The sequence below is a fragment of the Hibiscus syriacus genome, unplaced genomic scaffold (genome assembly GCF_006381635.1).
Source record: "Hibiscus syriacus cultivar Baekdansim isolate YM2019G1 unplaced genomic scaffold, ASM638163v2 tig00002237_pilon, whole genome shotgun sequence".
Lineage (NCBI taxonomy): Eukaryota > Viridiplantae > Streptophyta > Magnoliopsida > Malvales > Malvaceae > Hibiscus > Hibiscus syriacus.
In genome coordinates, this window is record NW_024061918.1 from 21,119,430 (window position 1) to 21,136,987 (window position 17,558).

The following is a 17,558-nucleotide window of genomic DNA, read 5'->3' on the forward strand; positions in this document are numbered from 1 at the left end:
GGTGATTATCATGATTTTTAAAGTGTAAAAAGTTCTTTTTTCATAAAATAAATTTTATATTCATTTTAATTAGTTTAAAGCCAAGTGTTAAAGATTTTTAACTAGAAAAATCAAGAAATTGGTTCTTCATCTTCCTAAAAAAAGTGACCTCCATAGCTAAGGTAAGGGAATTTTTATTTTCTTTTTTAGTAATTTCTTTTGATTTTTGGATTAAGACATGAAATAGAGAATTAATCTATATCAAATTCTCTATCATTTGGTATAAATATTTCATTTTGTTCTTTCCTGGAAGAGTGATTTCTTGAAATTGGTGGATGAAAGGGAAGTTGAAATTTAATATTTTAAGGTTGGATTTTGATGTTATTAGTGTTGTAGAGATGTTTCCAAGCATGTGCGATAATTGAAATCAATTAGAAATGCTTATGCTGAATTTGGCCATGGTTAGGGTTTGAAGAGAAATGTTGGAATTGGATTATTTTGATATAGATTTGATTGAAATTGCATGGAATTGATGTTGGGAGGATGAATTCATGCTTTAATCAAAATGAAAGTTTTGTTAGGGAACCCTATATTATTCGGCCTTATTGAAGAAATTAGGGAAAATTTTGGAAAAATTCCCTAATCCTATAATCAATATTTGAATGATTCTACATGCTTTAAAATGTGATTTGGGTCAATTTGGAAGTTGGTGAGTGTAACGCTCCAAATTTTGGGCTAGTAGTTTCGGGTTTACCCGAGCCCTATGTAAGCCTCGTGGATTTTATAAATTAAGTCGTTGGGCTTAATTAGGTTTGAAATTGAGCCCAATTATCCATAAAATAAGGTTTTTGAATATTAGAAAATGGGGTAGGAGCAAAAGCGTAATTTCCCTATTTTGTAAAGATGAGGGTTTTTATATCCCATTTCATCATTTCTTTTTATTTCATCCTCTTCATTTCCTATTCCTTTATATTCTCTAAGAATCCATATCCAAAAGGTAAGATCTTGAACACTTTTCATGCTTCATTTTCGTTCATAATCCCCCTTGCAACATCATTTTAAAGAATCAAAGTCTTAGTTTATTCCTAGCTAAAGAAAAGTGAGTGTTTCCATCCAAATCACCAATGAAAAAAGTGTGGCTAAGTAAGGAGCTCAATTTCGGGATTCATACATCAAGGTAGTGCATTTATGATCCTTTGGAGTGTTAAGCTTTCATAAATTTCAAGAATTTGCTAAGATTTTGTAGTTGAGCATTTTAGGGTACACATTTGATTCATGATATAAATGATGAATATGTTGTAAAGAATACATTTTTATGACATTTTAAGACCCTACATAACTACCCACAACATTAGTACACGACTTAGAACCAAACTATGGCCTTTAAGATGATTTTTATGTGTTTATTGAGCCTAAATAAATTATTTTAAGGTTCGAGTATCGATACTAGGATGAACAGTGTAGATATTGGTTGTATTGGGGGGAAAATTAGGGATTTCAGGCAAAGAGTATATATACTTTCTAAGAGTATGGATAATTTCCCCAAGAGTATCAATATTTTCCAAGAGTATGGATACTTTCAGTAATAGAACACATTTTTTGGTATCGATACTGGAGCCTAGGGTATCGATACTGCATGTAGAGTATTGATACTACTCACATGGGATTGTTAGATTTGACTTGTTTAATGTCTGTAAGAGATAACGACGATCCATAATAGTAAGATTTAGTCCATGAGGGATATAAATGACCTACATAGAAAGTACCCTTAGGAGTGGTTTACAATATATGTAACTATATTAATAGTAATACATCAAAATATATTATTTCAAGGACGTATACAGATTATTGAGGATGTGGATATTTATAGAGGATATACTAAAAAACAGTACAACAAATAAGTCATATTCAATAATAGCGGAAAACATGAACTTTGAGAACGTCAGTGAACCCAAGAGGGGCAGGACATCCCTTTTAGTTCAAAAGGTATTGAAGGGAAGTACGATGAGAGCGACTGGAGCGTCGCTACTCAGAGTTAAACCCGAGTCATGTATCGGGCTAGCGAATAGTATAGTCAGTGATCAGTAAACTCAGTAATCTTCATTAAAATCACAAAACGTGTAAGGACTCCTCTTGAGTCAGAGTGACTAAAGCGTCTTTAAGTAACAAACGATCAGAATGGAACAACTTAATAACAAATAGAAATAACAAACTAATAAGCCTTTGCATAACATTCTAGATGAGTGGATGAGTGAGATAACAACTAGTGAGAGGATGACCTCACGTTAGTGAGTCCAGCTATGTTAAGGTATAGCCAGGCTACCTTAGTTTCCCTAATGGGCCATTTTTAGTGTGTGAGGTACTTTAGGGGCAAATTAACTAGGTGTGAAGCCCAAATACTCGCGAAGAGTGGGTTAGTGATTTCAGTTTCGTGTGGGCTTTGGGCCTTAGGTACTCATGAGTAGTTACATCAATACAATGCATCAGATATGTTAAATTTTGGCTTTAAGGCTATGTGAGACCAAGCCAATACTTCATATAGGCAGAAATTGTACCGATTCTATATGACACCGGGTTCCCCTCCGTAATCTATATGATGGCTATCTGAGGACCAGGAGATCATTTCTTATGTTAGTGGAAATTGCACTGATGCTATGTAACACTAGGTTCCCTCAATAACTAGTGTTTGATGGCTATGTGAGACCATATACTAGTCATGGTGAATTTAGATAATGCATAATACAGTCAGGTTAGCATTCAGATAATGCACAAGAGTATTAGTGTCTCATTTAGATAATGCATAACAGTTATAGTTATTAGGGTTAGAGACCTTTAGAGGCATACTCGCCATGAGTTCCTTAGCATAGGATTAAGGGAAGCGTGAGACCCATACTTCAATGATAGAGAAGAAAAGCCTTAAGTATGTAGCACTTGATCTAGATCGTGCATATGCCTACTACTTAGTACCATGTCTTCAGCATGCTTGTGTTTATGAATTCTTACGCTGCTATAAATTAGCGATTATACTTATGGGATTTGTAAGCTTAGCCTTCAGATGTTTTTCGTTTGTAGGTCAGTAGGTTGAGTAGTTAATGGAGCACCGTCGTATCAGGACTTCAACATCTCCTTCAGAGTGATGTATTGTAGTTTTAATGGGAATATGTATTCATAGAACCTTACTCATGTATTTAGTTCATTAAACTCAGAGTTTGTATTATTTTAGTTTTAAATTATGTGTCACAGACCTACGGTTTTGTAAAAGATTTTTATAACAATTATTTATGTTTTATTTATGATATCATTCAGTATGTTTGAAAGGAAATTGAATAGATTTTGAAAATCAGGGGTTGTCTCAATAGCCTGGTGTGGCACTTTAGGCCTAATCAAATTTAGGACGTTATAGTTGAAGTGTAGGAATATATTCACATATTTTTGGAAAATTGATTATTTAAGTGTAATTGTTAAATAATTGAGGTACTATGCTAGAATTGAATGTTAGAATGTTGATTTTGATGATAGAATGTTGAATTGGATCGATTTAAAAGTTTGTTTAAGTTTGGGGACCAGAACGTAAAATGCTTGAAAGTGGGACTTGAAATAAAAAATTAGTATAATGTTAATGTATTAGTTTGAATATATTGTTATAATGTTTGAAATGGTGTTTGGTATCGGATATAAATAAGATAACAAAGGACCATTTTGAATGAATTTGAAATATTGAGTTAAATTTTCAAATAATTCATTTTGATGGTTGGTATGTGAAATTGGAAATGTTATGTGAGTTATGGATTGGTATGATTATTAAAGGACTTGAAGTTATATTTTGGATTGTCGAGGTTGACATTGGTCGTATGAAATGAAATTAGTATAGAACAAACACCTAAAGAAATTTAGGAATTTTTGTGCTATCGTGCGCCTATGTTGATAAGGTATTAATTTGTACTTTGAATTATATATGTTATGCTAATGATGCATATGTAGATCGTGATCAAAACTGAGACAGAAAAGAGCTTAGAGCTAAGAGAAAAGTACAGAAGTGAGGCTTATATCGAAAGTAGAGGTTTGGTAGTAAAGCATATCAGGTGAGTGCAATGCATACATAACATGATACATGGATGTTTTATACATCATCAGTAAGACTTGTGATAAGTTTACCTTGTTTATTTTGGCATGATATTTATGCCATTTATCATATATTTGACATATTCTAAATATGTCAAAAGTTGAATATAAATGCATGTATCACTAGTTTATACACTACAAGAAAATATACCTTTAATGACACACGAACAATGACACACGCTAATTTATGACTTGCAAAAAATGTGTGTCATAAAAAATGTCATGTTTTTTAAAATCTGAACGATTTATGACTTACAATAATGTGTGCCATATTTAATAGTCATAATCCAAAAAATTTATCAAAAACACGGAGTACACTTTTAATTGTGTGTCATCTGTAACAGTCATATTTTAATTTCCCCCCATTATTTTCATCATTTTCCCGCTTCTAGTCTTGTCCTCATCGATAATCAGTTCACGCACGCATATGCTTCCCCCCTTTTTCTCTTTTTCCCTCCTAGATGGTGAGAAGAAAAAGATTGAAAAAAGGTTCAATATGGATAACATGCAAATAAATTATGCATAAGTTTGTAATTTGATCTTATTTACTGAGTTTGTCATTTTTTTTGTCTTTTTTCCATGTACTTTCCTTGCCATGATAGCTTTCTTCTCTTTTTTTCCCATTGAAGTCTAGTCATGTTTTCTCTTGTAACCAAAACCTTTTGAACAAATTATCTGCCCCTTGGTAGTCCCTCCCCCGTTTGGCTTTAATCATCGGTTGTAAAATTAGCTTCTGAAGGAAATTTAAACTTTGGTGTACAGGTTATAAAAGATGTTGATCTCGAAGATCTGAGGGAGCTAGGATCTGGTACATATGGTACTGTTTATCATGGAAAATGGCAGGGAACATATGTTGCTATAAAGAGAATAAAAAAGAGTTGCTTTTCTGGGAGATCATAAGAAAAAGACCGACAGGTTGGTCTCCAGAGATATTTTTCTTTCTTTTCTCCCCTTGTCTTTCCAGTTTGTGATCTTAAAAGTAGGAGAGCTGTTATTGAACTCATAAGAAGCTTTATAATGATTTAGGGTTAAAATTGGAGGATATATGTCTGCATTAAACACTATACCAATTCATCTTGAAGCAAGTTTGTTGTATTTCCATTTGTGATAGTTATTATGTTCTACAAATTTTGGCTGTCAGAAATTCTAAAGAGGAAAAAATGGAATATAGTTTGCTGGTTACATAGCTTAGGTAGTGCACTTGCATTTTAGGTTTCAGTAAAAAATCAATAATAAAAGGGATGGGAAATATTAGTATTTTTGTTATGTCATGGAAGTCAAATTCATGGGGTGTAACCTTGTTCTTCTTCCTATTGGTCTATTTTCGGCCTTCTTTTCTTGAATTCTGTTGAAGTGTTCTATTCTTATTGCAATTAGAGATTTATAATCTACTTTTTTCATTTTCATAAGCTTGTCAGTTCTTGAGTTAAAGTTGTTTTTAGTAGCTATGATATTTATTACAAAAAAGATTAGCTATGATATTTAAACTGTTATACTAATCATATGTTTTATCAAGAAAGGTTAGCCTGTATTTTTTCATCATTGCTTCAAATTTTAAATAGTCTTGGGAGGAAAGTAGAAGATGTCTTCTTTTTCTATCCTCCGGGGTGAGATTTATGGTTGATTGAGCAATATTAGGGCAACTGACTTAAATTTGAAATAAACATCTGAAAATATACAAAGATTCGAGCCCTCTGGGCATTTTGTAGTTGTTAGATCTTTCAACCAATTTTGTAGTAATGTTCATATCAGTTTGAGTTATTTGCATACCCAAAGATGATAAATGTTTAGATTTACCAGATTCAAGACTTTTGGAGAGAAGCACAGATCCTCTCAAATCTGCATCATCAAAATGTGGTCGCATTTTATGGAGTAGTACCAGATGGAAGTGGAGGAACATTGGCAACTGTAACTGAATATATGGTAAATGGATCACTTAGGAATGTCCTAATCAATAAGGAAATGTAATCTTGATTCTCTCTCACAATTTTATCGTCCTTCACTCATTAATAATGAACTTATTGGCTATTTTGGAATTCTTATACAGATCACAGGATATTCACAAAAGGCTCATAATTTCCATGGGTGCTACTTTTGGCATGGAATACTTGCATTCCAAAAACATTGTTCATTTTGATTTGAAATGTGATAATTTTCTTGTCAATCTAAGGGACCCACAATGGCCCATATGCAAGGTACTCAATCTATTAAAGACAAACATCGTTCTTGTGGCCATTATGATTTCAATGTACCTCACATGATATTATAAACCATAAATGACCATAAATAAAAATTCTTAGTTCTGGTTAACCCCAAAACTATTTTAGCCCAAGATGATTGGTGATCATATGTATAGAAAATAGAATTATATAATAACCTTAAACCTTCATGTTCCCCTCAAAATTAGTCTATATGTTGTAACTTATCAAGTTATCATGTTAGGAACTAGGACGGCTTATGTCTCTGAAAGGTTTTCGTTGGCTCTTAACTTGAAGTATGGCTACTGCATGTTGTTTCTGCAGATCGGAGATTTTAGATTATCAAGAATCAAACGCAATACTCTAGTTTATGGAGGTGTGCAAGGAACCCTGCCATGGATGGCACCAGAATTGCTAAATGGTAGCGGTACCAAGGTTTCTGAAAATGTCAATAAAGCCATATTCAAGTATATATGTCTTGCCACTGGGAAGGGAAAATGAGTACACGTTAAAGCCAAATTTATGAATATTTAATTTGACAGGTTGATGTATTCTCATATGGAATTTCAATGTGGGAAATCTTGATCGGAGAGGAGCCATATGCTAATATGCATAGCGATGCCATCATTAGTAAGATTTTGATTTACCAATATGCTCATAGCCCTGATTAGTGATTATGAATGGAAAATATACATGCATGGAAAAGTCATTGATGATCAATCAAATGTTGTTTCGTTGAAGATGAAGATCACAAAAGGTTTATGTGAGTTTTAGGGTATAAGACTACATTTGCTCTTGCTCTGTAATAGTATAAAACAACATCCCAAACAACTCGTGCATAAATTGAAGCCATATCAAAAACTGCATACACTTAACCATATTTCCTTTCCAGTTTTTCACTCTGTCTGAAAGCTAAACAAAAGCCTTCTGTTTGATTATTGAATTATGACTGCAGGAGGGATCGTGAAGAACACGCTTTGACCTCCTATTCCAGAATGTTACCATCCTGATTGAAGGAAGCTAATGGAATAGTGCTGGTCTCATGATTCTGAATCCAGGCCATCATTTACCGAGATAACAAAGAGGTTGCGATCCATGTCCATGTTGCTTAAGCCGAAGGGAGCTACTAATATGGCGAAACCAACAGACTTGATGTGCTGGTCAATAAGAATGTAAGCAAACTTTTCTGATACACATATGTCATATCATACATACACATTAGTCATACAACTATCATATGGACTTGAAGTAGGATGCTATTCTAAACAAATTAATGCAAGTACTTGTTAGCAAGACTGAAAACTGTGAATTTTTGCCGTGATAATGTATATAATTTATATGGGAAGTTTTACTAATTAAATGTGTAAAATTTATTTTTACATATGCTTCAAAGAATGCATATGTAAAATTGGTCATTTTAGTACTCTTTGATAGTTATATACTTTACTTTAAATAAGTATAAATTATATACTTATTTCATATTTTTTACTTAGGTTGGCGATGGGAAGGAAGAATACACGGATGATGACATTGATGATATTTGCAAAGAATGGGTATCTTATGTGGCAAACTTTATTATGCCGTGATATTTTGTATCGACATATGATTACAATATTTTTTATAACTTAATGTGAATATATTGTATGCAAATGGATTGCTTATATACAATATGATATATATATTTAGTATTATGAGGCATTAAATGTGATTTAGTTTGATTATTTGTCAATCTACAATATATATATATATATATATATATACAATCACAACACACAAATGTGTGTCATCCTTTTTAATGACGTGTTCTTCAATGACACGCAATGTAAGTCATACATGTGTGTCATAAATTTATGACATAAAAATGTGTGTCATCTTCATTTATGACAAAGGCTTCAATGACGCTCAATGCGCGTCATAAATGAGCGTCATAAATGTGTGTCATAAATGCATGTCATAAATGCGCGTCATAGATTTATGACACACAATTGTGTGTCATCTGAGATTTATGTCGGTGGCTTCAATGACGTACATTTGTGTGTCATCTGCATCCATAGATGACGCACAATGAGCGTCATTAAAGGGGTTTTTTCTAGTAGTGATATATGATGTTTATCATGAATGTTATTTCGGGTATGAACTCCCCAATGTTGAATTATATTGATATAAATTACCATAGATGAAATAAATATAGATTATATGCCCAAGTATGTCATTGAGGGACAATGGTATAGTTAGCAAGCCATTGAGTCTAGCAACAGGCTGCATGTTTGAATTAGCACTATAGTGTATATAAATGACACTTAGTGTATATGGTGGACACGACCTTATGTGTATTATGGTGGGCACGACCTTATGTGTATTAGCACTTCGGTGTATATTTTGACTCGTAACACAGGGTTCTCATATGCTTATATTTGGGCTATGGTTTATTGGTTAATAAATAACAAACAAGTGAATACGCTTATGAGCTTTTGGAATGAATGGAAAGTATAATAGTAAGAAATTTTATATGTGGTTTATATCATGTTAATATATGGTAACATGATTGAAATACAGGTAAAGTGATCATAACGCATCTAGTATTGATATTTATTTATATTTATGGGTTGCATTGCATTGACCATTACTATGATTGTCTCACTAAGTGTATAATTAGCATGTGATGGTTTCACACGTATGTAAAGGGAAGCGAGAAGAGTAAGGAGCATAGGTGGAATCATCGACTAAGGTCTATCTTCCAGTATCAGTATGGCATATTATATGCTTATGACTTTACTAGTTGGCATGCATATTATAAATATTTTAGTTGCTCTGATATGATAGTTTTAAATTGTTTGTAGTATACAAATAATGCTGACTTAAAATGGGTATTACTAGATAAGAATAATATTTTTGCATGTTTAGTATTTATTAAATTATATTTTATTTGTTATCAAAATGATTTTTATTAGGCAGTTTTGTTTATGATATGATACAATATTGAATTGCCTAATTGCGGTTTGAAATCAGACTTCAATCGAAAGGTAAAATAATTTGTTTGGTTTTACGTGTTTAGTTGATTTTATCGATAATTGTTAAATTGTTTTAGATTATAAACACAAAATCCTTCTGGTTTTTGAATAGTAAATGTTTTAAGTAATTGATGTGACATTTCTAACTCGTGTTCGGGTATGAATACGGAAAAAAAGTGTTACATTTATTGGTATCAGAGTTATAGGTTTAGCAAATTATCGACCTAAACCGAGGTTATTTTGAGTCAAAAAGTGTATACATGTCACTAGGATGTCATAGTTACTGATTTGTTGTTTGTATGAGTGATGTGGCTCTTTACCAACGTAAATGAATATGTGTTTGTAATAGATGTCTGAGATAGAAGAATCGCGACGAGTGACTGAATAGGAAATCTCGAAAGGGACTGCAAGTGGGAGTATTAAGGTGAATAATGAATTACCCGCTCAATTTGAACAACAAGGTAAATCGACACAACAATAAGTGTTAGTGCCAGCATTATTATCTGATAATGCTGAAAAGAAGATTGTACTTGATCCAAACAAACAAAAGAAGACTTTAGTATATCATTATAGGAAGGGGATCATTGTTATGAGAGATTTTCCTCCATTTTGTAGAAGAAAGACCCTATCTATTAACAAGGAAGAATGTGAGATGTGGCTTTGGGTTACCTTTCTGAAAAAACAAGGATATAATGTCTCGAGAATACGAAGATGACCGTGAGATCAAAGATGGTCATGAGATCATTAATGATTCTGAGATCATTAATGATTATAAGATCATTACAAGTACGTTTTATCTTATGGATAAACTTGTTTTTATCTTGATTGATCATGGCTTCACATATTCATATCTTAGTGCGAAGACTTTGATGGCTAGATTGCAAGGAATTTAACTTGGAAGACTTTGAGTGCTTGAAGGAGTTTCAAAAATGGTACAGAAAATAAAGGTTAAAGATGAAAATGACTTCTCTCTCCACTTGAAGTTAGCGTGAAACACACCCAAAATATCTATTTTTCATATTTTTCTTAATTAGAAAAATATTTAAAAATGGCATTTGGTGACCCCTAGTCGATGAATTATCACTTAAAGGATTTTGGGTAAACTAAAGACTTGGTCCTTGAACTCTTAACATGGAAAGGAAAGGGCTTCCAAACTTCACTTACATTAAAACTACTAATTTCACATTTCTTTAATTTTGGTTCTTATCCATAGAATTTCTATATTATCCTAAATTACTTTAGGATTTATTCCAACTTAAATGTATTTATTCGAAAACTTGATTCGAATAAAATAATAATAATTTTCCAATCATCAAAAATCGAAAAAACTACTAGGCCGATTTTAGGAGGTGTTACAATTATTATATTTTTTAATAAAAAATATTAATTAAATTAAAAAATAATCAATTTAAATCATATTATATTTTTCTTTTAATCTGTATAAATTAATATTTCAAATATATATGAAATTTTATTCAATTGTTATTCAAATTTAATATTTGTTCCAGTGATTTGGTGTTCCTAAATTAGTTAATAGCCTGGGTTCGATCCTCTCCATTGTTGTTTTCCTTTCCCTTTTTTGGCATTAACAACAACATAAATTATATATATTACCGTGTAATACAAAGAATAAATTTAGAAGTTGGCTCAGTGGTTGGGCGTACGTTGTCATCCGTCTAAGACCCAGGCAGAACTCCTTTCATCCCTTTTAATTGTCTTTATTTGTTATTTGAATTTCCTCCAACCGACACATTTCACCATTAGATTGGATAATAAATAATTAAAAGAAAAGAAAAACCCTTTAATCTAATTGTGACACATGTCACAAAATGATTGATGGATTTAATTTATTGAATTAAATTAAAATTAGGAATAAGATAGAATATTTAAGTACTATAGACTAAATATGCAATTATATCGATTTTGTTAACAGACACGTCAGCTTCCGTCCCATATTTACTGCAAGTGACTTTATTGAAATCATTTATATAGATAAGTGGTTTGATTAACAAAATTAAATGATCGATGATAAAAGTAAAATGTTAAATAGTTGAGTGGTAAATAATACGGTTTACCCAAAAATTTTAATTAAATACTTATAAAATTCATCATTAAAACAAATTATTAAGTAATCAATTGGTTTCATGAAATGATACATTGAATGTTTTAAACAAAATCAAAAGTTTAAATCTTTATGTTACGAGAAAATTGAATTAAGAGAATCACTTCCATGATAGACTTAGGGTGCGTCTTGTAAAACTTTTTAAAAGCATTTTTAATTGAAAAAAATCTATTTTAACCACAAAATTAATGTCAAACGGGTAAAAATGAAGAAAAAATTGCGGTGGAAACATGTTCCAAACCAATCGCAAAAATTAGAATTTCTAGCTTTTTTATTTTTAACTTTACGTTTGGAAGTAAATTATAGTTTCCCTTATTAATACATGAGCTCCACTCAATTATGTATTTACATTTCATTTTAATAATTTAATACTAACTTCCTTAAAAAATAATTTATTATTTTTAATAATTTATTTTAATTATTTAAAAATAAAATAAAATTTATGATTTATATCTTAAAATATTAATAGTGAGTTATATAAATATATTTTTATTATAACTATGTTTTTATTTTTATTTTTTTTTTATTTTTTATAGTTTAAATCAATGTTTTTAAAATCGGACCGGACCTTAAATCGGTGAAGGTACTAGTTCACTGGTTCAACCGTGGTTAAACCGCGGTTGAACCGATTTATATAAAATAATATCTTTTTTAAATTTTACATAATATTCAAAGCAATATTAATATATATATATATATATCACTCTTTTTAATTCACAATATTAAAAGGTATAAAAATATCACAAATCATAACATATATAAGTTAAATATCATATTATCAAGTGAAATAAAAATGATTGAAATCAACTACAACATAATATTTAAGGTCAATATCTAATCAAATTCATCAACAACTAAATAAAAAAGTGCATAATTGATACAAGTATCAATCATCATAATATTCATTGAAATTGATTCCCTCAAATTCCAAAATAAAATTTGGGACTGAAAAAAATCATAACAAATGATGTGATTTGATTTAATTTTTTTAAAAAAAAACAGAACCATGTGAACCGCTTAAACCGCCAGTTCACACCTATTTTACTGGTTCCCAACCGGTTCTACCAATTCTTTAGCGATTCATTGCAAAACTTGTTTTGGAGGTTGACCGGACCAGACAGGCAATCGGCCGGTCCAATTTTGATAACATTGGTTTAAATTGATGTAATTCATATATAAATATAATTATAATTTAAATGTTATATTTTTAATTTACAACATAATGCCTATAATATACATTTTGTTTTTTTCAAACTTACTTTTTAACATCAATTACATACAAGTAAATTTTAAATACACTTTTGTACAACACTTTTAAAAGTTTGTTTCTACGGTACTTTTAAAAATCACTTTTCAAAAGCTATACCAAATTGGTCCTTATACATTACAAAATTAATCGATTAATAAATCTGAAACTAATAATTGAAAAAACACATTATCTAAGACCAACATGAAGTTATTTTCCGTAATCTAGCAAGGGGATGGGGGTTTATAGGCCACAATTAAACTCAGAACCATAATCTCAAGATCCAACCGTAACATAGAACTCCTTAGACTGGGAAGTTTACATATGCATGTGGAGAGAGACAGAGAGATGGTAGAGAAACAGGAAAAACGGTTGTTAATTTCCCAAGTCATTACCAACAAACTCTCCGTTTTTATCCCAGGGTCGGTTTTCGAAACCCTTTCCAATGATGCTTCGCTTCTCGCTTATCGTCCCGTCATCGCTCCAGTAGTCGGGGAAGTAATCCAGGAATGTTTTGCTTCCTAGTTCATCAATCCCATTAAAAAGGAAGTTTCTCAACAAATCCTACATTGATTCATTAGTTAGGTAAGGAACTATACGTCACATTGGCAGAGTCATTAGGACCGAATAATTCATGAATATATACCTTGGCAGGCTTCTCACCGATCAACCTTTTCAAAACCCCATGGCCAGGATCCTGCTTTCATACGAACCAAAAAGTCGAGAAAATAATAAACATTCAAACTTTTATGAATATCCCAATATATCCATGCCAAGTTTAGACATGAACTTGATGTGAAGCAACTAACGAATACATGCAAAAGACTGATATTATATCTTTAGGGATCAATTTCGTGTCCGTTTTGGACTAGACTCGTGGATCCAATTAAACTGTATTCATAGGCCAAGTCTCATCCTACCCTGAAATTTTGAAGAGAGAGAATGTAAAGCCTGAGGTTTGGACATGGGATTTTTCAGTCACACAAACTTTCCATCATAGATGTTATTTTCAGATAAACACATTAAGATCACACATTAAGATCCAAAGGTTTCAACGTAACCATTGATTAAAGCATCATGAGCGAGGAGTGACATGTATATCGTTATGTGTTTACATGTTAGGATGCGAATAAAACAAAAGTTTCATCACTCTCCCAATTCAAAGACTTTAAGAACTCAATTGCATCAACAATAAATTATTTTATCTTAATGAATGTGATATTTTCTATGTTCTGCAAAAATCTATCTGAATCTAACGGAGATGATATCTTCATAAAAATGACACCGTAAGAGGACGTGGAAATGTGTGATAATCACCTTTTCAGCTCTCCATGTTAGATATCTATGCTGTGCTTCAAGATTGCTCATAATTCGAGATGGATCAGTTTCCTCCACAGCTTGCTCCATTAGCTCCAACCATGCCTAATAAAGCATGGGGAAGTATGAAAACTAAGCACAGTTCAGAAGAGACAAGGTATCGCTAACGCTAACTATCATTCCAAATTTATATCATCAGGCAATGGCCACATTTCCCGGAAGAATAGTCTACCTTGTAGTATTCAACAAATGCAGAATATAGAATTTCATGTTTAGATTTGCTTGAAGTGAACTTGGTCCATATCACTATCGGTGAGAAAAACTTTATTGATTCACTCGTAAGCTTTCCTCCCCAAGGTAAAAGCTGCATGAAATCTGTGTTCAGTCATCATGGCATGAATTTTAGGAAGGATATAAACAATTATGAATATCAGGGTTTACTATAATGTGCAAGTTCTGATCATCTCATTTACCTCGGTATACTTGAGACCTAGAGGCATTAAGTGGTCATAGTACTTTTCCTCGTAGTCTCTTCGACTAATGACATCATGCAATGGATTTAGATCCCTACAAGTGATTAAATCAAGGATAAGTTCAAAAGTGGTGATTCATAATAGCTACAATCCAAAACTGAAAATCTTATTGTTCATTGTGAATTATTTTTCGAATATTTGATGTCAGACAATGTACAGAAATAGAGCCTGGGAAATATAAATGATACATATGCACCAACAAACAGAAAAGGCTATGATCAGTCCACCAATTAACGGGAAAAAACAAAACAAAACTTACAACACAACTATGTTCATATTAGCAGCCGTGAAGAAGTTCCCACAGAATATGGGTAGATCAAATTCTGGTTTTGGAAAGGCAGCAAAATCTAATACCTACAGAGAGAAAGACAGAAAAGAGTTAGTATTAAGAAAAGAATAAACCATACCGTCTACCAAATTAACAGCAGAAAACATCTATTTTGGGACAAAATCTGTACACTAACACAGTTCTGCCATAATGTACCATATCATGTCTTCAGAGTTTAAATCTTGCTTTCAGTTACTCTTTGTTAAAAAAAGAACTTTGACGATTCTAATGACTCTACACATCAAGAAAGCAATAAACACAGCATGGCAAGCCCAAGTCAATTAGAAAATTAAAGAATATGGCTTTTATCAAAACTAAAAGAATAATATATACTCGATTAGATCCAGATCACTGCTTGTAGACTTCGAGTTATATGAAGAATGTACGTCAATTAGAAAATTAAAGAATAAGGCTTTTATCAAAACTAAAAGAATAATATATACTTGATTAGAGCCAGATCACTGCTTGTAGACTTCGAGTTATATGAACAATTTATGACAATTATCAAGAGAAAACAGTCAAGAATAAATTTGAGGAATCACAAATTAACAAGTAGTATGTAATGAGTTCAAAAAAGGATAAGAAGAAAACTATTTTGTTTATTTGTCAAGCTATAAAACCCAGGTGTGTCTATATTAGTTTGCTGGTTTAACAAATCAGAATATTAAAGATAACAAATTTGATGATAATACCTGCATGGCTTCACCCTTAATGCTCATACTTCGAAGTAATCTGATTCTGGGAGTCTCAAATGATGACATTTCAAGCCTTGTTTGTCCATCCAATGCGATCATAGAACTATATTTTTCCTAAAGTTGCGTAAATATCCATATTGCAATTAAAGCAGGAAGATCAACATAAAATTATGAATTCATATCAAACCAAAAATTTATATGCATCAGTATGTCAATGCCATACTCATCAAATATCAGAAACAACAATGGAAGTGGCAGCAAAAAATGTTGGACTACCCAAAACCTTTATGTGTCTCGTTTGAAACCATCACCTGATAACACTGTGTTACCATGAGAAACCCCTACAAGTTGAACTCAGCAAGCTTAATTGTCGGATTTTGAGATAATCCAACTATAACAGTAAACAGTGAACCATGCTTCAAAACAAAGACCCTAAAGTGTTGTACCCTTCATGCGTTCCTCGTAAGCAAATATGACACGCATTCTCATCAATAAAGAAACTTGGTGAATTTCAAGTATAAGTAGCAGCAGTGTTGACTGTTGACCAAAAATGTTTAAGCGATTCTTCTTTTAAACCAAAAGTAAGTAGAATACAAAATACTATGAACACAGAACATTCTTAATGGCAATACTCTTGATCTGAACCATATGACCAAAAATGGCCCTTCTAAACCATAAAAACCAAGATAAAAAGATATTTTCCCAGTGGAGAAGAAAGATCAATCCTTTGTATAAATGAAATAAGGGCAGTAACAATTTGTGAAGATATAGCCAAAAGTATTCTCTATATCAGTCTAGTTTACAATGGTAGCAAAAAGTATTTCATAATTTTATAATGAAACTCATTTCAACATGGAGATTAGAAGTAAAGAAGGTAACACAAGGATTCATCCGTATAGTACTGTATCAGTAGCACTAACCTAAATTTCCAGAGATTTCAACAAAAAAGTTCAAAATTGAAATGTCAAAGAAGATGTATAGTAAAAATAAAACTAAACCCAGAAATAAACGACAAAATTCTCATAAAAATGTTGAAAATAAAACAGCAGATAACCAAATACCTGGTGGGGAGAGGGGAGCAAAAGGGTACGTCGTTCGGTTTCATTAAGAGAAAAGTCTATGAAGTCCTGATAAGAGATTGCAGAGACTCGAAGCAAGCAATGCCCTCTCGTCTTCCTTTTACTCCACTGAGAGCTGCCGCTAAAGTTAATGGCCATTAATGCTGAGTGAGGTTTCAACATTAAGCTTGAGCTTAATAACGATGAAGAAGAAGATAAATCCAATCTTCTTTTGGAAAGGGGAAAACAAAATTATAACGAATGGATTCTATTCAAGTGGAACTGCAAACTCCAACATATTGTTCATGAAATGTTTTTTTTAATGTTATTTTCTACAACTGTCAAGTGTTTCCTTTCAAGGAAAGTGGAAGGTTTTAGGGTCTTTGGGTTTTCGCCACGTGCACTGAAAACCCGTCATCTAAACACGTGAAGATAGCGTCTCTACGCAGAGGGCGAGGACGTGAACTTCCTCCGCTGGAGTAGGAAGCTGAAATATCGACGCCGCCCTCCTGAGATGAGGAATGGCGCCGTTTCTTGCACGTTTCAACGATAGTAACCACACAAAAAACCTACACGGCAGCTAAATATCACTTGCGAAAGAACGAAAAAAAAAAGAAAAAAAAAAGTATGATTTAAAATGTACCAAAAAAAATATGCGATTAAAATAAAATTAAAGAAATAGTTAATAAATGTGTAATTTACCTAAAATTATTATAAAATCACTCTTGCTTATGCATTCTATTCACTTTAGGTATTGAAGTATTTTTTTTTGTTTGGAATTTTGTCCCTGAAGTTACCATCCTATTGTATTAGTGAGAATTAAGTTGTTTTTTTTCTTATCGAAAAATTTCGGATAATATCTTAGTGGTCCATGAGTTGCTTAACTATCTGAATTCTTCTAAGAATGGTACAAACAAGGGAGTTGCGTTAAAATTAGACATTGAAAATG

General features: G+C 32.0%; 1 protein-coding gene across 1 annotated transcript; it reads right to left on the bottom strand.

Moving 5' to 3' along the window:
* Nucleotides 1-12,899: 12,899 nt before the first annotated feature.
* Nucleotides 12,900-17,142, bottom strand: LOC120143576 (phytochromobilin:ferredoxin oxidoreductase, chloroplastic-like). The gene is made up of 8 exons (XM_039157888.1): nucleotides 16,613-17,142; nucleotides 15,549-15,665; nucleotides 14,788-14,882; nucleotides 14,469-14,562; nucleotides 14,228-14,359; nucleotides 13,996-14,100; nucleotides 13,325-13,375; nucleotides 12,900-13,242 (listed from the first exon to the last, which is right to left on the bottom strand). Exons 1-8 carry the CDS (start codon nucleotides 16,790-16,792, stop codon nucleotides 13,054-13,056), a joined length of 963 nt encoding a protein of 320 aa, XP_039013819.1. The 5' UTR covers nucleotides 16,793-17,142; the 3' UTR covers nucleotides 12,900-13,053.
* Between the last annotated feature and the right edge of the window lie 416 nt (nucleotides 17,143-17,558).

Bases quoted from the DNA above. Each gene is read 5' to 3' on its own strand.
- LOC120143576 (XM_039157888.1), bottom strand. From the start codon at position 16,792: ATGTTGAAACCTCACTCAGCATTAATGGCCATTAACTTTAGCGGCAGC. The intron at 14,883-15,548 runs GTATTATCATCA...TTCTCTCTGTAG, and splicing joins TTAAGGGTGAAGCCATGCAG to GTATTAGATTTTGCTGCCTT. The intron at 14,360-14,468 runs GTAAATGAGATG...GATTTCATGCAG, and splicing joins TAGGTCTCAAGTATACCGAG to CTTTTACCTTGGGGAGGAAA.